At 46.7% G+C, this 27,494-nt stretch overlaps 1 protein-coding gene across 1 annotated transcript in view; it reads left to right on the forward strand.

Moving 5' to 3' along the window:
• The first annotated feature begins 21,608 nt into the window (after positions 1–21,608).
• The window catches only part of C8B (complement C8 beta chain), a 37,634-nt gene continuing 31,748 nt past the window's right edge, over positions 21,609–27,494 (forward strand). Inside the window, exon 1 of the mRNA XM_049617085.1 lies at positions 21,609–21,757. Within this exon, the coding sequence (XP_049473042.1) occupies positions 21,666–21,757 (92 nt within the window). The 5' untranslated portion in view covers positions 21,609–21,665. The remainder of the gene's footprint in view (positions 21,758–27,494) is intronic.

The raw sequence follows: 27,494 nt of genomic DNA on the forward strand, positions 1-27,494 counted from the left end.
GTAGGGGTGCCTGGGTGGCTCAGTCGGTTGAGCGTCCGACTTCGGCTCAGGTCATGATCTCGCGGCTTATGAGTTCGAGCCCCACGTCGGGCTCTGTGCTGACGGCTCAGAGCCTGGAGCCTCTTCAGATTCTGTGTCTTTCTCTCTCTCTCTCTGCCCCTCCCCTGCCCACACTCTGTCTCTCTCTGTCTCTCAAAAATAAATAAACGTTAAAAAGAAAAAAATTTTTTAAATAATGTTGTAGAACCTGTATTTTATCCCAGGGTTTCCTATGCCACTTTTTTTTTTCAAGTTATTTATTTATTTACAGAAAGAGAGAGAGCACGCATGAGCAGGTAAGGGGGAGAGAGAGAGAGAGAGAGAGAGAGAGAGAGAGAGAGAGAGAGAATCCCAAGCAGGATCCTCACTGTCAGCATGGAGCCCTACACAGGGCTTAAACTCGTGAACTGTGAGATCATGACCTGAGTGGAAATCAAGTGTTGGACGCTAGCCTAACTGACTGAGCTGCCCGGGAGCCCTATCTCCATGCCACGTTTTTATTAACAATTCAGTATAGCAGAATGTAAAGTCATCTATACATTATGATTCTAATTTGGTTATATAAATATATGCATTCACATACATTCATACAAAAAACCTACCAAAACCCAGGGAATAGGATTACATATGACTTCCATTTTATTCTTTGTGCTGAATGTTATTTTGTTTTAAATTTTCCCTATGATGAATATCTATTGACTATTTCATATTTATTTATTTTTGAAAAAGAGAAAGAGAGAGAGCACAAGCAGGGGAGGGGCAGAGAGAGTGGGAGTCACAGAATCCAAAGCAGGCTCCAAGCTCTGAGCTGTCAGCACAGAACCCAACATAGGGCTCAAACCCACGAACTGTGAGTCATGACCCGAGCCGAAGTTGGATGCTTAACCAACTGAGCCACCCAAGCACCCTAATATCTATTACCTTTTTAGGCATAAAGAAATAAACTTTATTTTAGGAAACAAGGAGCTATTAGACACATATGTCCAATGCAGATAGCATCATAATAGATAATATTTGTTGAGTTTTTCATTTGTGGCCAGATACTGTGTGAAATGCTTTACTTAAATCATTGCAATTCATCATCCTCACTACAGTTCTGTGAGGCTCAAACTGTTACTGTTCCCATTTTGCAAACTATGACACTAGGTTTAGAAAGCACCCAGGTCACAGAAGCAGCTGCTGGAAGGGCCGAGATTGACACCACGGTCTGACTCCAGAACCTGGGTTCTTACTTACACCAGGTTGACTCCACACTGAGCATCAGTACAGTGCCCACTGAACCTTCCAGAGGTGATTTGGTGATGTTGGATGACGGAGAGAGAGAAGAGGGTTTGGAATGAACACAACGGGCTCAAACACGTAAGTAGTGTTTCCCTCTATGCTTCAAACGACCCTGGTGAAGCAGTCGCTAGAGATCTCTTGATCCCCTTCTCAAAGGAAGCCAGTCTTTGGACCCATTTTGAATGAGTCGCTATCATCCTCCAAACAGGTTCACAGAGGCCTTAGGAAAGACCCGGCACCCTGCCCCGCATGCATTCTTGGAAAAGGTGGGAACAGCGTGGGGAGGCCTGGGCCGCGGTGCATCTTGCACAGCCAGTGCATGTTGGCTCAGCGGGCACGACGTTTCTCTGGGGAACACCAAAGACGTTTTAGAGATGGCAGCAGCTGGGGAGTTGAAAGAGGGCCCACGGGTTCCTGTTCCCAAGCAGCCGCAATCTGCCTTTCTTCTCACGGCTATGGCAATACCATCACCACCCGCCTCCCCTTGCCTCAAAAAGCCATGATCAAGGGAAACCATCTAAGTCAGTCTATGAAACCCATAATTCATGATTCACAATTTCTAACGACACTTTCTTTATTTAGCATATACTTCTTATGTTAGCAAATATAAAAATTAAAAACACGGGGGGGGGGGGATAAAATATAAAAGGTAAAATATATAAATATAAAGCTTTCCTAAGCTTGCTTCTAACTCTAATATCTCTGCTACCCCGTTTTGCCATTCGTTTTTGGATCATCTTACTATGCTACAGCAATTATAAATACATTTGCTATATTTATATTTGCTATTCATAAGCACAGCTTGTATAGCTAAGCTATAGCATAGCACTTATAAATAGCAATACCACAGCAATTATAAATACAGTGTTAATATGACAACTTTAATATTACAGAGAAAACTAACTCTTGACCATGCCCTTCCGTCCTTGTTCCTTTCCTAGAGAAAACCAATGAGGCATTCAGGCTACTCTCCTAGAGTCTTCTAGGTATTGACACTCACAAAGGTTTACTACCAGAATACATAGTTTTATCTCTTGGTGTTTGCTTTTTTAATACATAAATAGTATGCTGGGCATGTAAGTTGTTTGTCTTCACTGAACCATGGATTTGGAATATCACCCTTCATGTACACGTAGATCGATATAGATAAATGTGTACGTACGTGCGTGTCTCTAAAGCGGAGGCACAGTGTCCCTACAGTAAAGTGCACAAGTCTTCAGTGTGCAATTCAAATCCCAGCTGCTCAGTTCTGTCACCTCCTGGCTCTGTGACATTGGGTGAGTTAACTTCTCTGAGCTACCATAGGCTCATCTGTAAAACACAGATGAGAATATCTTTGTAATGAGGAATAAGTGAGCCAGCATTCATAAAGTGCCTAGCATCTGTAAACTCTGCATTCGTGTCTCTTAAGTATTAATGACGTGTTGGAGGTCCACGGCCAGTGAGGAGCCGAGGCAGATTTTCTCTGGCAGGCCTACGTGGCTGCTGGTGCTCTTTATGCTCCATTAAAATCCTCTTTTGGAAGCAGGAGTGGTCACCCAGCCCACCCTTCCAATGGGAAGCAGAGACCCGACAGACAAGTGGCTTAAAATTCAGCTCTGGAATGAGCTGGTGGGACTTCTCCTTCCCTCCCTTCCAAGGCTCTGCCTGAGCCACCCCACATGGCTAGAGTGTCTCACCCTTTCTTCCAACCCCAGTGGGCTTCTCCATTGCAGGGAAGAGTAAGGTGGGTGTAGTATCCCGGCCTTTCTGCCGTCGAGTACCTGACTCGAGGGGCAAGGGAAGAAGTGCCACATGATGCATCGTCCAACCCCCCTTCCCCAGCCTTTACAAGACAATTTTGACAATTCCACCTTGAGCACGTATGTCCCTTCTTCTCCATTCCACTGCTACTGCAGGTTAAGCCTTCTAAGTGGTCACCTTGACTTTCCTTTTAAACAATGTCTGATAAATACCCAACACAACTCTGCACTTACTCCATTCCTCTAAGAGCTTCCATGGTTCCATGTTACCTGTAGAATTAAGTCTGGATGACTCGAATATTTCCCCCCCGGGGCTTTCAAACAGACAAGGAAGGCTTAAACTTACAATGAGTGGCAAGGTTTCTAGAATTTCATCATGAAGCTACACCCTGAGTGGTTGCTGAGTCTCCTCCAGAGGTCCCGGAAGCCTCCTCAAAGTCAGCACCACCCTGTTCGGCCCTGAGCCAGGTCTGACCACAGAGGCAGTTCTTTAGCAGTCACGTGCCCACCCGCAAGCAGGGTTCCAAGCTGGCTTTGCTGTCCCAGTCAGAATGGATCTCCTCAGCCCCTTTCTGGTTAGATCCTGGCAGGGAGCACCCAATCCCAGTATTCGGGTTTTAGTTCCAGTATTTGGTGGCTATCCCAGTGCTGCAAGGAGACTGGGGTCCTGCCAGAGTGCCAGCAGGCCTGCTTGGGGTACTGACATGCTTACCTGAGCCAGGCCTCTGATTCCCCCCTGAGATTCTGGATTCCATCCTATCAGGATGGAGGCCTACTTCAAGTCTCTCCTCAGTCTCCCAGAAATCTCCCTCTGACTCATTACTGAGCTAGGGCACACCCAGTTGCCCACTCCCCCTAGACATGGTTATTTGATCTTGGCCACCAGGCCCTTCGAGCTCCTCCCTTTTCCCCAGGCCCCCCTTCTCCACTTCTCCTATGACCAGGTCCTTTTCATAGATGCTGGTGTTTGCGGTGGGGGTTAGCCTATCCGCATGTTTGCTTTGTTGTCACACAGCCCTATGAGATAAGTATTCTCACTAGCATTTTATGAAGAAGAAACTGAAATTCAGGGGCAGGAAACACACTCTCCAGATAAATAGGGCAGCCAGAATTTGAACACTGACCCACAGACTCCAAATCTTGCTCCTTCTCTACTCTCTACTTCCTGGAGAAAGTGAAAGTGGGGTGACTGTCCTCCCCTTTCCACTTGGGACCCACCTGACTTTCAGGAGGATCCTAGGCCACAGTTGGCTATGATACCTTTCTCTAGTTCTTTCCCTGTTTACTTGAGCAGAGGATGGAAAGATAATTATCTGTTACATTAATGTGTGAGACTCACCACTAACAATGCCATGTTATCTCAATGGAAACATCTGGCTTATGGATCACGAGGAACAGGTTTTTATCAAGCTCCGCATAAGCTTACCCCCAAAATAATATTCTACAAAGCCATCCATGCTCTATACTGATGACATTTTCGGTAGAGCAAGGATTGCATTTTGCAAACGGTGCAATAATTTGCAAACCCAAGTGCTGCACTGGAAACCATCATCTCAAGAAAAATGTGCTTTAGCAGATTTGTTCTCCACTAAAAGAAAGCTAGCATTGCCAGAGGCCCCAAGAAAGGGGCCAATAGAAATATCTCTGTAATTGGGCCAGATTCAAGTTAATTTCATTATAGATGCTAGCACTAACCCAACGAATAGTGAGGAGTGTGGCAGCGGGGATTTGTGGGCCTGGAAACTAGAGTAGGGAGTCTCTACCAAGAAAGCAAGAGACAGATTGAGAAGAGCCTCAAGATCACACAAGAAAGCCTGAGGACAGGGGCGCCTTGGCGGTTCGGGCAGTTAAGCATCCAACTCTGGGTTTCAGCTCACATCGTGATCTCCCAGTTCGTGAGTTTGAACTTGCGTCAGTGCAGAGCCTTCCTGGGATTCTGTGTCTCCATCTTTCTCTCTCTCTCTCTCTCTCTCTCTCTCTCTCTCTCAAATAAATAAATAAATAAACATTAAAAAAGGAAAAAAAAAAAAAAAACAGAAAGCCTGGGCACAAAATGCCAGGAGGAAGAGTCAGACAGACTCCAAAACAGGGGTGAGCAGAGGGCAGAATGTGGACAGAAACAGCTGTCAAAGCCAGAGTACAAGGCGTAGGTTTCAGAATCAGGGGCATAAGGCAGCTCAACGCAAGTGAGAACAGAGCAGTGTTCCTGAAGGAACATTAGTTGGCATCTGTGACCCGTTCTCAGGAGATGGTTGGTACCCTAGTGAATCACTGGGGCTTATGTTCTCATGGGTGGTTTAGATGATGTGGATAAATGTCTTTGCTTTCCTACTCGGACTGTAAACCCCTGTAGAGCGGGAACCATGGCATGCTAATCCCATTTCCCTGCGTAAAGCACAGTGCCCAGCACATAGTCGGCGAGGAGCAAGGCCTTACTGAACAACTAGGACTGAGAGAAAAGCACAGGACCAAGGTAGGAGTCCTGGAGTTGAGTGGGTCTGCATTGCTGGGTAGCCTTGGGTAAATTACTTTACCTCTCTGAGCTCCAGTTTCTAACTTAAGTGAAGAGGCTGGATGATAAATGTAATGTCTTTCCTATACTGTAAAATAATATGAGTCTATGAATAAGTAAATCAGTGACTAATAAAGGCTGTTTTAACAGGATTACTACCATTCTTACTAACAAGGCGGTATCCAAATAGGACTTCTCTACAGGTGTTCAGGATATCAAATGAATAACACAGCCCTCCCCTTGAAAGGGTGCCTACTGGGGCGCCTGGGTGGCTCAGTCGGTTAGGTGTCCGACTTCGGCTCAGGTCATGATCTCACAGTCTGTGAGTTCCAGCCCCGCATCGGGCTCTGCACTGACAGCTCAGAGCCTGGAGCCTGCTTCAGATTCTGTGTCTCCCTCTCTCTCTGGCCCTCCCCCATTCATGCTCTGTCTCTCTCTGTCTCAAAAATAAGCATTAAAAAAAAAAAAAAAGGAAGTGTGCACAGGTGGAGGAAGATGAGGGAACAGGTAGCCAAGGAATTATAATTCGGTGTCACAAATTCTGTCGTAGAGATAGTGCTGTGGGTCCAGAACAGGAAGTGGTTTCTTTTCTTGGGATAGTCAGGGAAGGCTTTGCAAAGGAGGTGACATTTGAGGTGGATCATGCAGAAATGAACATAAGTTCCCCAGACAGAGAATGAAGAACTGAGCAGAAAGTCCAGGAATGACATGTACCAAGTACTACAAGTCAGGAAACGTAGGATTTATCACTGGAGACCCAGGATTTGACCCAGAAGATAATGCCTTTCTCACAGAAAGAAAGGAAAGGAAAGGAAGGGAGAGGAGAGGAGAGAAGGGGAGATGGGAGGAGGGCAGGGGAAAGGAAATGCACTTTGAGGCTGGGGATACATCTGTTTCTGACCCCCGTTGTTGAGTAAGCTTCAGAGCGAATACAAAAAGCTGTGAGACAGCATGGCAGTGCGTTTCAGCTCTGGAGTGCTACAGCTATAGAATGTGAGTTCCAGAAGAAACTTCAGAATCATCCAAACTAAGATTTCCTAACATGAGCATTTCTTCTATGCGTCCTCCTGCTGTTTCCTTCTTCCCCACTCTCGTTTCTGAGACTGGAAATGGGGTATGGAATTTAAAGTGGTTTTTTTGCCTTTGTTTTTGTTTTTGTTTTTGTTTTTTAGTTTCTAGCTAAATTTGGGCTGGGGAACACAAATTATAGGTGAACATTCTCATTTTATGTCTTTTAAATTTTAAGTTTGTTTATGTACGTATGTATGTATTTAGAGAGAGTGCAAGGGGGAGATGGGCAAAGAGAGAGGGAGAGACAGAGAATCCCAAGCAGGTTCTGCACTGTTAGCACAGAGCCTGATGTGGGGCTCGAACTCACAAACTGTGAGACCATGACCTGAGCCGAAATCGAGTCCAGTGCTTAACCATCTGAGCCACCTAGACTTCCCTGAATGCTCTCATTTTAAAAATCAGAAAGCTGAGGCCCAGGTAAAGGAGATTACTCTCTCATGGCCTCAGAGCTAGTGAGTGGCATGGCTGGAAATAAAGTCTCAGTCCCTCGGCTTTCTGCTCTCAAGGCAATTACCCGGGTAACTTTTCCAAGCTACAGTGAGAACATCTGCATGCCAACCCATTGGCCTTTCATCAGCAGGACACAGGTATGGGCAGGATGCCTCCAGGGTCTGGAACTGTACCACCGTGTGCCAGTTTCCACACCCCTGGCTGGAATCCTGCTCTAGAAAGACTCAAGAGTGCTGCTATCATGAGGCTCTCACTCTTTACTCTCAGCCTTAAAAGAGACTTCCCAGTGTTTACCTGAACAGCCTTGGTTTATGTGTCATTCCCTGGGATTTTAAACTTTAGAGAAAGAAACAAGAGAGAGGGAAAGAAAAGGCAGACCCTAATTTTCCCACCAGCAGAGGAGAACTAGGGTTTGGCATAAAGCCCTTGGCGTAAATCCTCCCTTTATCATATAACTAAGATTATTATTAATTATAATAGCTAACATTTGTTAAACCTTTCCTTGGTGCCAGGCACAGTTCAGGGGGTTTACCCACTTCATCTTTAATCCTTACAAAATCTCAGGAAGGTTGCATCATCTGTTTTGTTTGTAAAGAAAAGGACCGTGGGGTGCATACACCCCTCAGCCAAGGTTACACAGCGGCAACTTGACCACTTCAGGATTTAAGTACAGCTCACCCCGACTCCACACCTTATTTTTAAGAGTTGTGTGACCTTGAGCGATACAGGTTCCTCATCTGTGACACAGTGGGTAATAATAAAAATTCATGTTGTGGAAAGACTCACAGAATAAATAAATCAAAGTAAATAAAATAACTCCTGCCTATCAGGGTTGCTGTTGGAATTAAATGAGTTGATATGGGAAAGTGCTTTGTAAACTGCAATACACCTTACAAATTTTATCATTATTATTATTTCCAAAAAATATGGCTTCTCCTATACAATAAAACAGTCCCTGGCATGTATTTATGACAACATGCCTAAGAAACAATTTCCATTCTGATGGGTTGCCTCCCTATCATGTTATTAAAAGGTTAAGGAAAATGAACAACGGAGGATTAAGATTAGATCTTTCACACATGAAACCACAAAATCAATAGAGCCCCCGTAATCCATCCAGTGATAGGAAGAAATATACCTGAGGCGCCTGGACCGATTACTCAGAGAAATGTCAACAGGTATTGACAAGAAACCTGGCAAGGCAGCCTTGGCCGGGACTCAGCCGCTGCCTCCCTCACTCTAGCGCCCTCCTGGCAACCGGAGACTGGATTTCGAGAAGGTGGAGCAGTGAGGGGACTTGGGGGAGCAGAGAGGGGGTTCGGGAGAGGGGTGCTTTTCCTTCTGCCAGAGTTCTGCAGCACCAATGTTTCTGCAATTGGGTCAGAGCTGCTTGAAAAACAATGATAGCCTCAGAAGCACTGTGGGGGCCCCATGCGATTATACCTTTTTGTAGTCAACACGAAGCCTAGTTTTTGAAACCTGCTGTGATTATCCTTACGCTTTGTTGGTCATGATCACTGTCATTCTTCTTCAGCATTTATAGGATGCCGACTCTCTTCCCGGACACCTGTGGGATTGGGAGCCATGGCTGGAAACTCAAAGCAGTGAGTGGGTTCTCCTCAGAGGGTTTCTTCTTCCTGCCCAGCTGGAAAGGGATGCCTCGAGATGTCAGGAGAAGACACGGTTCTGGTGAGTGTTGTGGTCAGGCTTCCTGACAAAAGTTTGAGATTTGACTCAGGGCAGATTGAAGCCTGGCCCTGGGGTACCCTAAGATCGAATGACCTATTGATTAACTTACATGGTTTGATGATTCCACATCTGTGTGAGTGCCCTCCCACGGCCCGGCCATGGACAAGCTACAGGCATTGTGGAGGGTGAGACAGTAATAGTTCCAGGGTACCGAATGTCTGCCGCGTGTAGAGCACTGTGCAGAAGTTGACGCGTATTGCCTCTAATCCTGGCAACCGCTGTACTTGTCCTCGCTGCTTTATAATGGAGAGGGTCAGAGACGCAAAGAAGCCTGCCCACAGTCAGTAAGGGATAGAAGTGAGGTTCAAGCTCAGACCGCTGTTCCTCCGATGCCCACCCTCTGCCCACTCTTTGGCATTGCCTCTCAAAAGGACAGATCCTCAAAACAGAAGCGAGGGGGCCGCCTGGGTGGCTCAGTCGGTTAAGCGTCCGACTTCAGCTCAGGTCGTGATCTCGCGGTCCGTGAGTCTGAGCCCCGCGTCGGGCTCTGTGCTGACAGCTCAGAACCTGGAGCCTGTTTCAGATTCTGTGTCTCCCTCTCTCTGACCCTCCCCCATTCATGCTCTGTCTGTCTCTGTCTCAAAAATAAATAAATGAACAACAAATTTTTTTTAAAAAATTAAAAAAAAAACAAAACAGAAGCAAGGGCTGTGATGGGGCTTCAAACATCGGGCAGAACTACCCTCCTACCAAAGGGACAACATGGAAGTAACAGGAGCAGATACCAAAAAGAGCAGAGGATCAGAGGACGCTGGAGAGACCTGGGAAGGTTCTCGTGGGCTTGGAAAGAAACTCTACCGGCAAGGTCTACGTGGGAAGGACAGGGAAGACTCAGGGGGCGGGTTAGTGTCCCTCAGAGCCCATCAAAGGCTGCCCTCCCAGCCTCTGAGAACGTAGGCTGTGGTATAAGATACTCCAGCCACTCACTCTGCAAGCATCTGAACCCAAGACAACTGGGGCCAGCCTCTTTAAGAGTTTGTGCCCTGTTTCTAGTAGCTGGGCTCCAGGCATCACCTACCTTCAGGTTTCTAAGGGAATCCAGGGGACTCTGACTTGAATGCCGGGTACCTCGGCTTGCCCCACCTCAGCGAGTCTGCCTGGATCTGAAAAGCCCAGGTGCCCTGTGCATAGGACATGTATACGTATTCTGCAGGTGAGGACCTGAGACTCAGAAAGGACACACAAAAGTGGCATGCACGTAGCAGGAATGAGTCCTGAGCCCCATCCTCTAGTGGGAATCCCAGGACTTTCCCTCCTACTCCATTCTGCCTCATAGAAGAGTCTCAAAACTGCAGCCAGCCTCTAGGGATCAAGTGGAACTCTACATCCTGAAAAAGGCCACCACCCTGTCCCTTTCACACTTCTCCAGGGAAGTCCTTGGAGTCAGAGTCAGGGTCCAGAAAGGGGGAGGTGTGAGGCCTGGAATAAACCCCCATACTTGGTAAAGAAACTGATTGATAATAGTGACTAATGTCTATAAAAGCTACTCCCCATGTGCCATGAATTGTTCCAAATATTTTCTGCAATCTTAACTCATTAACCCTCATAAAAGCCCTATGAGGTAAATGCGATTAGCCCCATATTCCAGACAGGAAAACTGAAGGTGAGGGGCATAGCTTGTAAGCTCAGGAGCCCACTGCCACAGGCAGACTGTTTGTGCCCCCCACCCCCAAAAAGTCGTATGCCGAAAGCTAATCCTCAGTGCGATGGTATTTGGAGCTGGAGCCTCTGGGGGGCGGAGGGGGGTTAGGTCACGAGGGTGGAGCCTTCAGGAATGAGATGAGTGCCCTTGTAAAAGAGACCCCGAGGGTTTCCTTGTCTTTCCACCATGCGGGGACCGTGAAGCTGGAATATGGCAGTCTGGGATCCAGGAAGGGGGCCCTCATCAGCCCCTGAATCTGCTACCACTTGACCTCAGGCTGTAATATCAGCGTAGAGCAGCCCGAATAGACTAGGCCCGCCCCTTCCTTTTGCACCAGGCAGAGACCTGCCCCTTCCTTTTGCGCCAGGCAGAGGTACTGCAGAGTCTCCCATCCCCCTGCCCCACTGACGTCCCTCGCGGGAGACAGGAAATGCCCCCAGACCCGGCTCACATGCAGAGATTGTGACATCATCGACCGGGATAAAGAGATCCTGGAGCAATTGCACACCTCAGCAGATAAACTTATTCAAACATGGCTCCAGAACTCAGAGACTAATGCACTCAGGAAACCTAGAAACTTGCAAAGTAATACCTTGAATAAAAATCAAAACTGTCTATCTGCGTTCACGTGGGACTCCTAAAATATCCAGTTTGGACATCAAACAACATAAAAAATGTTTCTTCGTGGGTTGATCAGTCAGTATGACTTAGATACCAAGGTGATTCAGCCTTGACATCGACGCTGCTGTTTATCAACCCTGTGCAGCAAGCCAAGCTCGGGAGGCCAGGGTTTTCCTCTCCAGCAAAGGCCACACGGTTGTATACTGGATGCACATTGACAGATATTAATGGTCCCTCCTGGAAAGAGGGCTATTATTCTCTTTTTGCCCCTCTGGCTGCCAAAATGCTCACATCAGTAGGCAGATACGGTAGCCCGTACCCAAGCCAAATATCGAGCTGGAAAGATGTATAAATGGGAAATTATGAAATTAACAATATGAGCAAGAGCATTAACGTTATTAATAGTTAACATTTTCAAAATCCTGGTGCATATGCAGTGCTGTGCTAAGTACCTTGGCAATCCTGAACAGAAAAGTTAAGTAACTTGACCCAAAGTAAGGCCACTTTTCTAGCACGTAGAAGAGGCAGACATCATAATCAGACATTCTGACTGTAGAGCCTGCTCTCTTAACATGTATAGAAGCTGAGCCTAGTGTCATATTTTTTTGTCTACCACACAGTTAAGCAGAAATATGTAGAGCAAACTATGGGAATGCTAGGCTGGGGTTCTGATGTCAGAGTTGACATCTTCCTCGGCCAAGGGGATAGTCTCTGTCCAGGTAGGACCAGGTCTCCTGCCTTGTTTTGTTTGCAATCTGTGGATCCACTTCTGAATGTCCCTGTTCTTCTCTCTCATGCCCTGTCTCAAAATTGCATCATTTCCACGTATCGGGGTCTTTAAACCCTTTGAAGGAATATCTTGGCCTTTGCACCTGCCGCTTCTCAAAGTCCATTGTAAGTCTTGAGGCTTGATCCCAAATGAGGCTGGAGACGGTGCTTCCCTGTGGGTAGTACTACAGTGATATTCTGGGCTGGCCCTGTGGCTCACTTCAACCGGTAGTATGTGGTAGAAGCAGCACACTCCCTCCAGCTCCAGGCTAGAGCCTGAAGAAGTTCTGGAAGCTTCTGCTTTTGTGCTCTTGGGAGCCCTGAGCTGCCATGTAAGAAGTGCAGCCACCCTGTGGAGAGGCCTTGTGGAGTGACCACCTGGAAAGGAAGAGGCCCTGCGGAGCACCAAGGTGGCAGTCACAGGGTCCCAGCCACCCCCCGAGTTGTCCAGCTCTTCAGCTGAGTCAACGAACATCTGAGTGGTCATCTCGGCCATTCTTATTGCGTCCCTTCAAATTCTTGACCTGCAGAATTGTGAGTAATGGTAACATAATTGATGTTTTAAGCCACTAGTGTTGGGGTGGTTCTTTGTGGCAACACCAGATAGCAGAAATGCTGTGTGATACTGCATGGCATCGGTATCGCATTAGCAACTCAAACGTCTGACAGTTCAGTCGCTTCACCCTTTGATTTGGGACGTTCTTTTCTTTTTCTTTTTTTTTTTTTTTTACTTCTTTTTAAGTTTTATTTATTTATCCTTGAGAGAGAGAGAGAGAGCGAGCATGCGCACACAAGCAGGAAAGGAGCAGAAAGAGAGGGAGAGAAAGAATCCCAAGCAGGCTCCACCCTGTCCACCACCCCCAGAGCCCGGTGTGGGGCTCGAACTCACAAACCGTGAAACCACAACCTGAGCCGAAATCAAGAGTCAGATGCTTAACTGACTGAGCCACCCAGGCGCCCCTGGTTTGGGGCTTTCAAGCGCAGGGGAATTTCCCCGCCCCCAGCCAACCCCCAATGACCTCAGAATAGTATATGCTTTTACTACTTAAAGGTACTCAAATCATCATGGTAGACAGAAGTGTAATTGATTCCTTGTGTTTATTTCCTCTGGGAAACCGGAAGCTCCACATGGATAGGGAGCCAAGAGTTGTATTTACTGCTTGCTGTGTCTCCCACGCTAGCACACTAGGCATTGAAAAAAAAGAAAAAAAATATATATATATATATTTGAATAAATGAATTGCTGTGAAGTTCAGAGTAGCTGAAGCAGACAGATTTAAAAATCACTTATGTAGCAGGGTGAGGAGTCTACATGTGATCCACTGCGAGTGAATGAACAGATGAGCAGGGTGGCTTAGATTTCCTGTTTGCCACAGTTAATCCACAATATCAATGCAACTACATAATCCATCAAGTTGTTAAAAGTCCCCCAGGTAATTCATTTCCTGGCACATTGCCAGGTGGAATCCCATTTCCCCTCCTCACACATTTCTAGTGTTCCTGGAAATATCCGACATAGAAAAGGAATACTCAACATTTTTATTTCTGAGGAATTGCCTGTACTTTAATGTAAAAACATTTATAAAAACGAGCCGCTCTGAGTTGAACTCCAGATGTTTCCTTGCCTGTGCCAGTGATGATAATGAGCTTCGTGAGGTCAGTAAAATATCCTAAGACTGTGGGAACTCAAAAGAGTCTGAGAGAAAATACAATGGGGGCACCTGGGTGGCTCAGTTGGTTAAACATCCGACTCTTGATTTCAACTCGGGTCACGATGCCAGGGTCATGGGATTGAGCTCCACCTCGGGCTCTGCGCTGAGCATGGCGTTAACATTCTCTCTCTCTCTCTCTCTCTCCCTCCCCTTGCCCCGCCCCCCTCAAAAAAAAAGTAAAAAGAAAGAAAGAAAAAATATGATGTACTATGCTCCATTATTAAACAGGTAATTATGCACAGACCCTGGGAATCACTGACTGGCCTAGAAGTCATCTTCCTTGTCCACATGTGAGTCCTCAACACGCTGTTGCTTCATGGTCCCTGTCTGAAAGTGTTCCCAAACTGGGGACTCCCCTAAAGGCATAATTTTCCTCACTGCCATGGCCCACCCGTCTTCTAGCGTTTCTTCTTTGCCTCTTCTCCTCACACACACTGCCGGGTCCTCTCTGATCAGCACTCTGGTCAATGACCAGGAGCCGAGCAACATGCCCGCTCTCGGCCCTAAATCGCTAGAACCAAATCAAGTTGTTCCTATAGGGCTCTCCCCCCGGTCTCCTGGTTGTATTTGGCGATTGCGTCCCAAATAATGGAGGCAAAACCCGCAAAGTCACTTCTCCTCTTGGCACACTGGCCGACCATCACCTTGGAGCACGCCGCGGGCCACATCTGCCTACCTGCTCTTTGTAGCACTGGCCTTCATCATTAGTGTTGCCCAGATGTTCTTGGTAGACTTCCTATGTACGGTAACAGGAAGACACTGGAATCTCAGCAGCTGGAACCCAAGAGAAGTTTCCTTCTCACTGAGGCTTAGTGTAATCAGCAGGGAGTGTGGAAGATTCTGCTCCATGTGGTCACACGGGAGCCCAGGCTGCCCGCTGTGCAGCCCTCTTCAACAGTGGCTTCTAAGGTCATATTCAGCAGGCAGATGTGGGGCAGGAGAGCGGGTCAGATTGCACGTGGGACGGTGTAAGGGCACGCCTGTATTCCATGTGCCTTTAGTCACAGAGCCAAGCAGGGTCACAAAGGTGCTGGGAAGTGCAGCGTAGCTGGGTGCTCCGTGGAGGGCACAGGGATCCGTGAACAGCTGGTCTCTTTGCCACAAAAGGATGAGACTCTTCATTTTGCTAGCTAGCTTTTTTTCCCTTTCCTTATTCTTCTAGTTGGAAATAGAGCCATCTCCTTTTCTCCTTCGGGTGGTTTGTCCCCAGGCAGTCCTCCAGAGACCTCACTGCCCACTCAGCCCAGCTGCACTTCTTTCTGGTCCACCTTTGAACCTTGGTGGGGCTCCTACCCTGCCGTGGGGAAGGAGCTCCAGGGAGCGTAACCTCCTCCAGGGATGCACTTCCCACAGATGTCTGCCAAGGGTCTTTTAAATCAGGCCTCCAGGGCCTCAGAGAAAACCCTGGACATCAGACACTGATTAGGACTCTGGGACAGTAGGGGAAGATAAAGTCTTCCTTCGCCCATCCCCAGGGTCCAGGGAGGTGAGCCTGGAAGACAAGGAACTCACCTGATGGTAGCCAAGTGTGCGCCCTTGAATCCACAGGACCATGAGTGATAAAGAAGGAAATGGATGCCGAGTGGAGCCAGGGCGCTCTGGGCAGCTGACAAGCTCAGCCCAGGGGACTTAACATACCTTCCTTAACACAGAACCATAATCTCCGTCATAATGACCCCACCTTGTGCCCAGCAGCATGGTTTACAAAGTCCTTTACAAATAGTGTGTTATTGGGCGCCCGGGTGGCTCATTTGGTTAAGTGTCCGACTCTTGATTTCAGCTCAGGTCATGATCTCACAGTCCGTGAGTTCGAGCCCTGCACTGGGCTCTGCGATGACAGCGCGGAGCCTGCTTGGGATTCTTTCTCTGTCCCTCTCTCTCTGTTCCTACCCCCACCTGTGCTTTCTCTCTCTCTCAAAATAAATCAACTTAAAACTTACAAGTAAATAGTGTGCTATTTACTTCTCTCCACAACAGAATGCACACATTGTGTCCATGCCTCCTCTCTGTTACCACCACCCTGCTTCGGGCGTCTGTATCTCTCAGTGGACTGTTGTAACACACCCCCGTCCAGACTCTCTGCTCCAATTTCCCTTCCACTGGTCCATCCTCTACACTGCAGCAAGAGTAGTCTCTCCCACAGAGAAAGCTGTCCTTTCCCTTCCCCTCCAAAGCCTTCAGTAGGTCCCCTTGCACTTAGGACACAAGTCCCGATCATTAGCACTGCCCACCAGGCCCTTCATGATATGACTCCTGCCTGCCTCCAGTGCCATTTCTTCCCACTACTCATGCTGAACTCTGTGCCCCTGAAATACCAAATGGCTTTCGATTCCCCAACTTCTGTGCGGGGTCCCACCCTTGTATCTTGAATTTGCTGCCCTGTCCCAGTAATAGCACATGCTCTCCCTTTGGTCCTTTGGTTTCTTGACTCCTCCTCACCCCTGAGGGGCCAGCTCGAGCATCACTTCTGAGAAACCTTTCCCAATGATCACACACACACATGCACACACACACACCTGTGTGCACACTCACACGCATGTGCACATACACACGTGTGTGCACAAACTCACACTTTGCACACACTTGTGCACATACACACGCACATGCAGTACTCATGCACGCACACTCACACATACACACTTGTGCACACTCACGCATGTGCAACACAGGATGCTCACACGCACACTCTCTTGTGCTTGTGTGCACATGCTTGTGCATGTGCACTCACACATGCACGTGCATGTGCACTCACACATGCACGCTTGTGCACACGCTATGCACACACACGCATGTGTGCACACTCGCAGCTGCACACAACTGTGCACATACACGCACATACACGCACATACACATAGTCGTGCGTGCACACTCACAGATACACTTGTGCACACACTATGCACACGCATGTGTGCACACTCGCAGCTGCACACAACTGTGCACCTACACGCACACACACAATACTCATGTGCGTGCACACTCATGCATACACTTGTGCACACATGTGTGTGCAACACAACAGTGTACGCCCTCTTGTGCTTGCGTGCACACGCGTGTGCATACACACATACACACACTTGTGCACACACTGTACACACACATACTTGTGCACACTCTGACATGTGCATGCACACATGTAAACACTTACATGCACACACACATTTGGCTGTGCCCAGATTGTGCTCTGAAGGCTCCATCACTGCACTCACCACACTGTACTGCCATGATGTATTATAGTGTCTGTTTATCTCACCAGATTGTCTGCTCTTATGTGGAAGGTTTATTACACATTCATCTTTATACCCCGGCACCTAGCATTGTGCCTGACATGTAGTAGGCTTGCAATAAATGATTATTGAAGCATTATTTCAACAAGCCTGCATTTTAAACCAGGGAAACTACTGCTTGGAGGGCTTAAGGGATTTGTCCAGGATATAAACTAATAAATGGGAGAAATGAAATGCTAATCTAGGTCTGTCTGATGCCTCAGACACTTCCAACTACTCCACACCACCTTCAAAGCGAAAAACCCAGAATTCTGTGAGCTGAAAAAGTTACATCTCCTGAGGGAATTTTTTTCCATTTCCTTTTGTTTTTACTTCTTTTGAATCGCAGATATTTTTTAATCTGAGGGGAAATATGGGCTTTTTCCCCAGAAACATGTACATACACAACAAATTTTGTGTGAAACATTAGAATATAACTAGTCAGAATAGAGTAGCTATTGCTGCAGTAACATATAAACCACAAAATCTCAATGACATAACAAAAGTTTAATTCTTAGTCATATAAAGTTCTCTGTGAGTCCACAGGGGCTCTTTTTTTAAAGAATTTTTAAATTTATTTTGAGAGAGAGAGAGAGAGTATGAGCAGGGGAAGGGCAGAGAGAGAGAGGGAGAGAGAGAATCCCAAGCAGGCCCCATGCTGTCAGCACAGAGCCCGATATGGGACGCGATCTCATGAACCGTGAGATCATGACGTGAGCCAAAATCAAGAGTCAGACACTTAACAGACTGAGCCACCCAGGAGCCCCAGCAGGGCCTGTTCTCCATCCAGCAAGTCAGAGCTATAGGCTCTATCGACCATAAGCCACTATTATCTCAACACACACTACAAAATCACAAGGACAGGAGAAGAGAGAAATGAAGGAGGCACACTGAGCTTTAACTGCTTTTGTGAAAGTGGCGCATATCTGTGGTAAATCCCAAAATACCCACAAATTCCTTGCAACCTTATACGCACACCCCTTTGCAAAGGGACTCTGCTGTTCCTTCTATCAGTAGGTATGATTTGTGTCTCTGTCTCTTGAGTGTGGGTTTGGCCATTGCTTTGGCCAGTGGGACATTAAGAAACATGATTCAAGCAGAGGCTTAAAAGGCACTTCTGCCTTGGAGCCTGTCCTTTCTTGCTGTTCTTTGGAACCATGAAATCACCGTGAAGAAGACTGAGTCTGTTTGGAGAACTGTGGCCCACTGACCCCATCGCTTCAGTCAACAGTCAGCACTGATAGACAGACAGAATGAATCCTCAAGTAGACAAGGCAATGCTGTATCAGCCAGCCCCCTCCCAACCCACCAGCTGGCTGAGGTTGCATGAGTGAACCCAGCAAGACCAGCAGAATGACCCAGCTTAGCCCAGACCTATTTGATAACCCAAAGAATTTTGAGTTAGTAAATGACTACTAAGTTTAGGAATTTTTGTTATGCAGCAAAAGCTAACTAATACAAAAATAGGTACCAGGGGGAGAGTATTGATTGCCATAACAAAACCTAAAATGTGTGGGATTAATTATGGAAATGGAGGATAGAAAATTAGTTATCAAAGGCTGAAAAAAACAATGAACTCTTGGTGGATCCATAGGCGTACAGTTATGAGTTTCTTTGTACAATTTAAAGGCCTGGAGACATATGATCATTTTCTAAAACCTACTCTTAGAGAAGAGAGCTATGGCCAGAGAGTGGTGAGGTGTGATAATTGTGCTATACCTGAATCCATCCTGGACCTTCTAAAAGGAGGGTAAAGCCTTGGAATTACAAACAGAAGACTTTGGGAGTCAGGAAAAAAACAAAAAAATAACAACATAAAATCCATACCTGATCATAGGTTTCCTCGTGGACTCAGTTATGGAACCCCATGTCAGAGGCATGGAGAATGACAGTTATTAGCTTATCGTCAAGATCAAACAAGATGACATATGGGAAAGCCTGTTAAATTGCTAAGAACTCCCCACGAAAAATCTGTTTTATCACTGCTGCCTGAGGCTGCCATCCTCCTGGCATAACCTCAGGTGAGCAGCACTGAGGGGGCCACCAGGGGGCAAAGGACCCCAGGAGAGTCATTTGGGAAGGTAACGTTAGTATGAAACACAAACAACGAATTCTGTTTAACCAAGTGGCACATATTCTGGGTAGAGAGAACAGCATGCGCAAAAAATCTGGCGAGAGAGCACCTGAGTCATTCATGTAACTGGCCACTAAAAATTGCAGGGTCCTCCATGAGTCCATCGGGTTGAGGAGGTGGAAGGGGAGCCTTGTCTTGCAAGGATGTGGCTTCTCTTAAACGCACACAGGCGCGCGAGAGAACATGGATCTTTCTTGAAATGCAATTTTCTGCTTGTTTACAAATGATTAACTACCACAATCAATTGTGGCAAAGTTCAGGTCGCTGCATCCTTTGGGACAACAGTGAGATAGTGCCTTGTGCTTGGGATAATGATAACTGGGATGCACACAGGATGGTCTGACAGCAGAGTTTGTGTTCTGTGTTCTGGGCCCAATTAACGCAAAGGGATGGCCGCCCTCCATGGCCTTCCATCCATCCCCTTGCCGCTCTTGCTTATCTGCCTTCCCAGCCCTAGCCCGGCCCCTCTGGCACATGTGGCAGGATGGGGTGCCGGCTGACACTCAAGAGTACTCCACCCTACGAGGGGAGCTAGGTTAAGGGCTTAATGTGTTCTATATCCACTCCCCAGAATAACCTTGATGAGTTGTTATCTCCATTTTTCAGAATAGAAAACAGAGAAATGAGGTCGCTTGTTTAAGGAAATGCTATGCAGTCTTCCTCCCAACGCATCGCCAAGCTGCCTGCTGCCTCCCCCCACCCCGGGTCCCCTCGTCTACACCTGCAGCATTAACAGCAACAGGACCATCTTCCGCCATGTTTATACAGCCCTTAATGCCCTGCAGGTTGGTTTCATAAATGCAAGGTTAGTGCAGTTTGGACTTTAATTTGTTGATTCTGAGGAGTCAGTGGTGGTTTGCAGAGAGGTGTGTTTGGGATCCTTGGCCACTTGCACATTGCCTTTGAGTCTGTGCTATGCTTCCTCCAACCCCACGCCAGTGCCCCCCACCACAGGGACGGCACGTGCCGTCTCCAGCTGAGAAGTGGGCCTGACACTGTGTCAGCCGGAACTGAAAATGTGAACACGTCCATCCGACACCCAGTCACGGGTCCTCTGGGAATCATTTCTAGACGTAATGAGTTGAACATTTGCTTGGATTACGCCCTTGCAAGAGAGTCTCATGTGACATTTTCCTTTAATCCCGTTTAAGGGGGACGCCACATCAAAATGGCACAGCAATGGGCGTGCTACTCGGAATAATGAAAAGTCGAAGGAAAATCCCTCTTCCAGACTCAAGTTTATTCACCATACATGAGTGGCACCTGCCTTTGCTGTGTTCACCCCTAGAGGAAAGAGAGAGTCCCTCTGACCTGCAATGTGGGAGACATGGTAGGTGGAAGGCAATGGTGTTGACTGAACTCTTTTCAGGTTGCTACCACGTGGGGTTTTGTAGGGTCACTAGCAAATATGGGAGACGCATGTTCAATCTACGACTACCAATCACCTACTACACTTTCAGGCAAGGTCAGGAAAGCTCTCTGTTTTTCCCCAAACCGTGGTGAAGTTCCATGTAAGTTACATAATAACAAACAACACAGATTTGGATAATTACTCTTTCACAGTTATTTTTTTAAGTGTATTTGTTTGTTTTGAGAGAGAAAGAGAGCACGCAGGCAGGAGAGGGGCAGAGAGAGAGGGAGAGAGAGAATCCCAAGCAGGCTCCTCACTGTCAGCACAGAACCCGATGTGGGTCTCAATCCCACAAACTGTGAGATCATGACCTGAGCCGAAATCAAGAGTGGGATGCTTAACCAACGGAGCCACTCAGGTGCCCCTATAGTTATTGCTTTTACGATGCCTATTTATGAAGCACTTTCACAGTTAGAAGCCCAGTGACTCTCCCAACCCTGAGTGACGGATAAGCCTAACTCTCCAAATTTCGTGGACGAGGGAACAGAATCAGAGAAAGTCAATAAAAGATAGCAGGTCACTTACAGAGAGGGCACGTAGAACGTGCCAGGCACCCTTCAAAGTGTTTTAAATATTTCAGTTGATTTGGTCTTCACATCAGCCTTGTGAGTTGGGCACTATTATTCTCGTTTTATAGATGAGGAAAGAGGCTCCCAGAGGTTAATGATTTGCCACGGGTCACACAACTAGTGAAACATACCAAGAGAATTCTAACTCGGGTAGACAGGTTCTAGAGCTCAGCAGCCCCTCATTGACTTGCTCAAAGTCACACCGCTAGAAAGAGGCAAAACGCAAAGCTTGGTTTGACTTCCCACGCTGCCTTCCACTTCATAGTAATAGCTCCCACGTGCGAGTGTTTCCCATGGGCCTGTCCTCGTCGCCTTACTTAGGTTACTTTCCGTAAACCTCACCACCTTGCAAGCGAGGAAACCGAGGCCTAGAGGTAAAGTGACTTGCCAAAGGTGACAAAGCAGAGAAAGGATTTGAACCCAGGCAGTCTGGACCTAGAGCCCACGGTCCCCACTGACAGCCTGTCCTCTCGGCTGCTTCCCCGGATAGTCTGTGTCGTGTGCTGCACAGTTTTCCACCGTTCTCATTGGTGTCTGGGGTCATAGGCACGGTTCTGTCCGTGCAAAGTCTAAGGGGTTTCCAGGCACCACTGGCTTTCTGTTTACTTTGCTGAACTGTTTGCTCTGTGGGGACAGAAGCTCCCTGTGCAGACTTTTCATGGACCTCGGAGCCTCAGCTGAAGCTCCATCACGTAGAGACAATGAAGATATCGGTGCCGTGGGCTCAGAGGACACCATCAGAACTGATTCTTCTCTCTGCTGCCCTCGGCTGCCTCAGTTTGCCCGGCTCCAGGTAAGTGATGGTGACAAGTGATTCGCCAGTCAATAATGTGACAGGGAGTACGAAGCCACAAAATGCTGACCGCCTCTTTGTCGTGCGTCTATTGAATAAGGAGCATCTCCTCGAGCAATTTGCATGCATTTGATAAAATAATATCAACAGCTGTCTTCAGATTATTATGGAACCAAGCGTCTGACTTCAACACAAGTTCCCCTGAGAAACTGACATGTTTAAATGTATTTTGTCACGCTGAGAATAGGATACTTGTTCTGTGTTCTGAACAAAGCTTCTTTGCGCAAAAGAAGGCCTGTCATGTATGGAAAAAAGAGCCAATTCACATCAGTGACTTTAATGTCTGAGTGGGACCCACTCTACCTGCTCATCAACCCAAATTCTGTGGGTTCTCAGGTTCTCTCTCTCTCTGTCTCTGTCTCTCTCTCTCTCTCTCTCTCTCTCACACACACACACACACACACTCCTGTATGTTCCCAGCAGTTAAGTTCTAACTGATTTACTTCATTATTTTTGGTATTGTTAATAGGATACAAGGCAGGCTAAAGAAAATATCTTAGTGAAAGCTCAAACGGGGGCTCCGGTGAAAGATGTGCCAGTGACTTGGCAATTAGGAGATCCTCCTGGTAGATGAGAAGCCCTTCCACGATGCTGAAATGCTCAGGTATCCCAGGCCTCCTTGTGAGCAGGCCTTCCCTGTGGGAAGAAGGGCTGTTCGTGCCATTCCTTTTGTTGATTCCATAAATGCTGTCTGAGCACAACCTCCCACTTAATGTGAGGAGTACCAGTGCCCATTGGACACACCCCCCGGTCTCACCTCTTCCCACCACTCAGCTGCCACTGGGCACCACCCCTAAGACCAGAACGGAGAGGTTCACTACCCATTGGGCACTCAACAAATAATAGCTATTATGATTATCAAGAATCTCAACTTGGCCCCACGAAGAACCAAGCTGCCAAGTCCTGCCTTATATGCTTGTTCTATGTATACACAGAGAAGGGTTAAAGACCCAGGGATATGTGTCTGGAATGGAGGTTGAAGGGGCTCATAGCAACCCGACCCCCTGCAAATAGGAGTGACCCCTTTGCAAGACCCCTTGTCAGGCTCTAAGGATACAGAGATGAGTAAGACACAGAGAGCTTGTGTTCTCATGGAAAAAGCCACCATGTGGGCACACACTCTAGGTACAGTTGCAAGAGATGATACAGGGACAGGTGAGAAGCAAGAGAGGGAGTGACCAGCTCTACTGGGCATTCAGTAAGTCTGGAAAGTCTTCTAGAAAAGGATGGTATTTGAGCTGAATCTTTATATAAGAATAGATGTTCGCCAAATGGCCCAGGGAGTGGGGAGTGTTCAAGGCAAAGGAAGCATCATAGACAAAGGCATGGAAATACGAGAAGCCTGGCTTGTTCCTGAAGCTTCAAGTCTATTTCAGGAGGCCTCGAGTACGGGCCAAGGCGAGGCACTAGCAAAGACGAGATCAAGTGGGAGTCAGCAGGATCAGAGTGGGTGGAGTGGAGGAGTACTAGGGTGGGAGCTAAGGACCTTGAACCTTACCCTCTAGCAATGGGGAGCCATTGCAGGGTTCTAAGCCAAGGAGCAGCACGATCATATTTATATATTCGGAAGTTCACTCCGACATGGAAAGTGGAGGTAGGCGTGGTAGATAAGTAGAGTGTCTTGTTTAATCCTCCAGCCATCCCATGAGATGGATATTATCTCTTATTCACACTATGTTAGAAAAGCAAAAGGGTCCTCAGAGAGGAGAAGAGACTCACTCATGTTGTCAGTCTCAAACCCCCACCAGGTTTGGTGTTCTGGCCTCTACCCGTGAGTTCCAGTGGGCGGTCCTGAACACAGCAGGTATTTGAGTTCCATACTTGAAGTGGATGAACAGCCTTCAGTTCTGGCACAGGAGAAACTGAGACCTCCCTCATGTTAGCTCCCAAGAAAGGTTTTTGTTTAGTTCTTATAATCATGTCAGATGAAATAATCACATCGTCCTAAGACCTATTGTTTATTTATCGCTGCTCTGTGCCAGCCACTTGGATGCATTAGCTCTAAGCCCTCACAGCTATTGGAGGTAAGTTTTATTGCTTACGGTGTTACAGAGAGGGAAACTAAGATTGGTAGATAAGGTAAATGTCACAAAGCTACTCACTTACTATGTAACAGAATATGGATTCAAATCCAATTGTTTTTTGTTTTGTTTTGTTTTTTTTCTGGTTCCAGAGCTCCTTTGTATCCCTGTACTATCCTGCCTCTCAAATGCATTATCCCCTCTCCAGCTGCATTGTGTATCTGACGTGCTGGGCCCCCATGTCATTTCTCTATCTCTGGGCCACACATTTGTTGCCTTGAGATGTTGCTTTAAATTTCATGTCTACAACAGCAAATGACAGAGAGAGGAGAAATTGAAAATCTGCCACCCAGAAGCTGCCTCTTCCAGCAAAGAGGAAGGATGCTATTTGCAAAGGGAATGTAGCTGCCTAACAAATTGTGTGTGACAGAGAGTTGTTGTGTCAGGGCATTTCTACAGAAAGCCAAAATATATTGACACACCCCATCTCTATAAGTTGATGGCTTGCAATTTACTGCTGACCTAATCCTGCCTTCCTCGATGGATCCATCTTTATTTTGATCAGAAACTCCTGTTAGAAAGAGAGTAGGAGACAGGAACCCAGTGAAATATATCCTGATGTTGGCAATTGCATTCTGTACACCTCAAGGAAAGGCACATCCTTGCCATTCCTTATGTAGAGGGATATGTTACAAGGACTTGTAGAAGCATATTTATTGTAGCGTTCTTTGCAATGGCAAAACATTGGGAAAATATAAATGTCTTTCAAAAAGAAAAAGAAAACATTGAATGCAACTTATGTCCTCTGATGGGACATCAGAGGTAAAGAAATGAACTAGATCTCTTTATGAATCAACATGGAGAGGGCTCAGAAGTAGAGCATTGATTGACAAAAGCAAGTTGCACAATAATATGTATAGTATGAGTAAAGCACACAGATACAATGTTATATGTTGTGCGTATATAATATGTAAAAATATTTAAAGGGCTCAAGGGATACATGTAAATCCCCGACAATAGTTCCCTCTGAGAAGGAGGAGAGGGAAATGTATCTGGGGCTGGTATCCAATGCAGATGTGTAATGTATAGGGTTATTTTCTATTAAAAAAAATTGAAGGAAATATACCAAAATGTTAATAATTGCCAATCATGGGCTATGACTACATGAGTGTTTATTATTTTACTTTCTGTACTTCTCTGGGCATGTTTAAAAACATAGAGAGGATTTTGAATGACAGAGTCATTTCAGTTGGTCAAAAGGTCCATCTGGTCTGTTTCCGTAAAAATCCGTGGGCATGAAATGAATGTGCTGTATCCCTACACAGAGGCCAGGATTTAAAGATGCAATTTAATGCCAGCCTTTCTTTCCAATTTGCATTTTGTAGTACTAATAAACCACACACATCCTAACTGATGTAATTTACAAACATACTATTTATTCAGCTGATTACTTCATTATACTGCCACCTCCATAATGAAAATGGAGTGCAAAAATGAGAGACCTGGTGGCTATAACTACTTTTTACCAAGTTCCTTCTGTAAACGATCATCTCGCCTATTAACAGGCTTTCAAATCTAAGAGAAGAAAATAATTGTGACTCTTAATACAGTGCGTGTACATTACCCATCCACTCAGTCTCAACTGTGCCCAGAATTGCCTTGATGGTTGCTAAAAACACAATGTAACCGTTTCTTAGTTGAAACAGGAAGACGGTACCCTGCCGAGCTGTCAAATATATACTTAGGAGAAGCCGAATCACAGACAATATTGTTTTGTCAAACCCCAGCAAATTAGTAGATATAAGAACACATTCTGAGCCCCGCTCCTGGGGTGCAGCATCCTGCCTCAAGTAACCATTTTAAAAGTATCCACCTGTGGTTTCCAGGAGAGTCTTTGACCTTTCCTTAAAGATCCAACTTTACTAGGCAATTGATTTTTGCTGGTCTCTGGGGCGGTTTTGGAGATGGATTTCACTGTAGTTAATATTATCCTCTTTTTAGGACTTTTGCCAAGTGAGAATGTATTGTTAATGCCCTTGTCTGGAGTGATGTACTATGTATTTGAGACAGTGGAAACTGTGTGATGCTCTCCCTAATGACTCAATCTTGGACACAGAGATGAAAGAGACCTTGCATAGAGACAGAGGGCACTGGTAGAGTGGATGCTGTTCCTGGCACCCTTCCAGGCAGCATGGGGGAAATGGATAAAGAGGCATTAGAGTCCAACAGACCTCAGCTCAGACCCCCAGGACCACTGCATACCAGCTACGTGACTTTCAGTCATTTCCCTCATCTGCCCAAGTGGCAATGTCCTCTCGCATTGCCGTGAGGATTCAAGGAGATGGCCCAGGTAAAACACCTCACACGGAGCTTGACATGTCCTGGGTGCTCAGAAAATCTTTGTTTTTCTTTCTCATCTCTTTTGCCTTGAAAAGGAACACAGGTTGCAAGATTATGTTCTCGCCGGTGGAGGAAGGGTAAAATCTAAATGCACCCGTCATGGGTTTTTTTGTTTGTTTGTTTTGTTTTGTTTTTTGATTTTTTTTAATTTATTTATTATTTATTTTTTTAATATATGAAATTTATTGTCAAATTGGTTTCCATACAACACCCAGTGCTCATCCCAAAAGATGCCCTCTTCAATACCCATCACCTACTCTCCCCTCCCTCCCACCCCCCTCACCCGTCATGTTACACACGGAGTTAACTGGAGGCCTAGACAGATTCAATACCACGTTTGTTTATCCACTCTTTTACTGAATATCCCACCGAATGCCAGGAACTCCACAAAAAGCGTCACCTTACTTTCTACACATAGTTCATGTTGTTTGACAGCTCTGTAGATGCGACACTGTCTGCCCCTTCCACCCACCCGCCCTGCCCTCACCTACATCCCCTTATATGCTCTGTCTGCTCTGGACTGGCAGGGCACCATTCTCTCTTGGACTGCTGGTGGTGTTGCTGTCCCTCAAGGACTTCTGTCTGGCCTGCTTCTCCTCTCAATAACAGTCTTATGCTTTCCCATAGCTTCTCAGGATCAGCTCCGTATCTCTAGCGAAAATCTCTCTTCGGAGTACCAAACCCACTTAGGAACTAGTTGCTGAATCCTCTACATAGGTGTTCCGTGAGCGCCTGGGACTCAGCATGCCCGCCCACATCCTCTCCAACAAGCTCTTTTTCTCCTGTGTCCCCCACTCACGCACACACACAAACTAGAACTAAGCATCAACCTGAACCCCTTCCTGTCTAACCTCTTCCTCTCATTTTCTATCCGTTCCACTGGAGCAACATCTCGTATACCTGCCCCCCGCCCCCCGCCATGTGCTCTCCCCTAGACATTGCCATGGTTCAAGTTCACATCACTCATTGATGCTACTGCATGAGCCTCCTGCCTGCTTGTCCCACCTCCAGGCTCTCCTCACCCTGGCCCAGCCTCCACACTACAGTGACGTCCTAAGGCAAACTCTGGCCCTGGAGCCTGCGTGCTTACAAACCTTGCCTAGTGGATGAGTCCCAAAGAGCTAAGATATGAGACATGTTTCTCTTCTCCTGTTCTAAGATAGACGTGAGCTCCAGAAGGCAGAACCTATGTTTTATATTTCCCTGTATCCCCTGTAGCACAGTACCCTGAATGTTGTTCGTTCTCAGCAAATGTT

The sequence above is a fragment of the Panthera uncia genome (assembly GCF_023721935.1).
Source record: "Panthera uncia isolate 11264 chromosome C1 unlocalized genomic scaffold, Puncia_PCG_1.0 HiC_scaffold_4, whole genome shotgun sequence".
Lineage (NCBI taxonomy): Eukaryota > Metazoa > Chordata > Mammalia > Carnivora > Felidae > Panthera > Panthera uncia.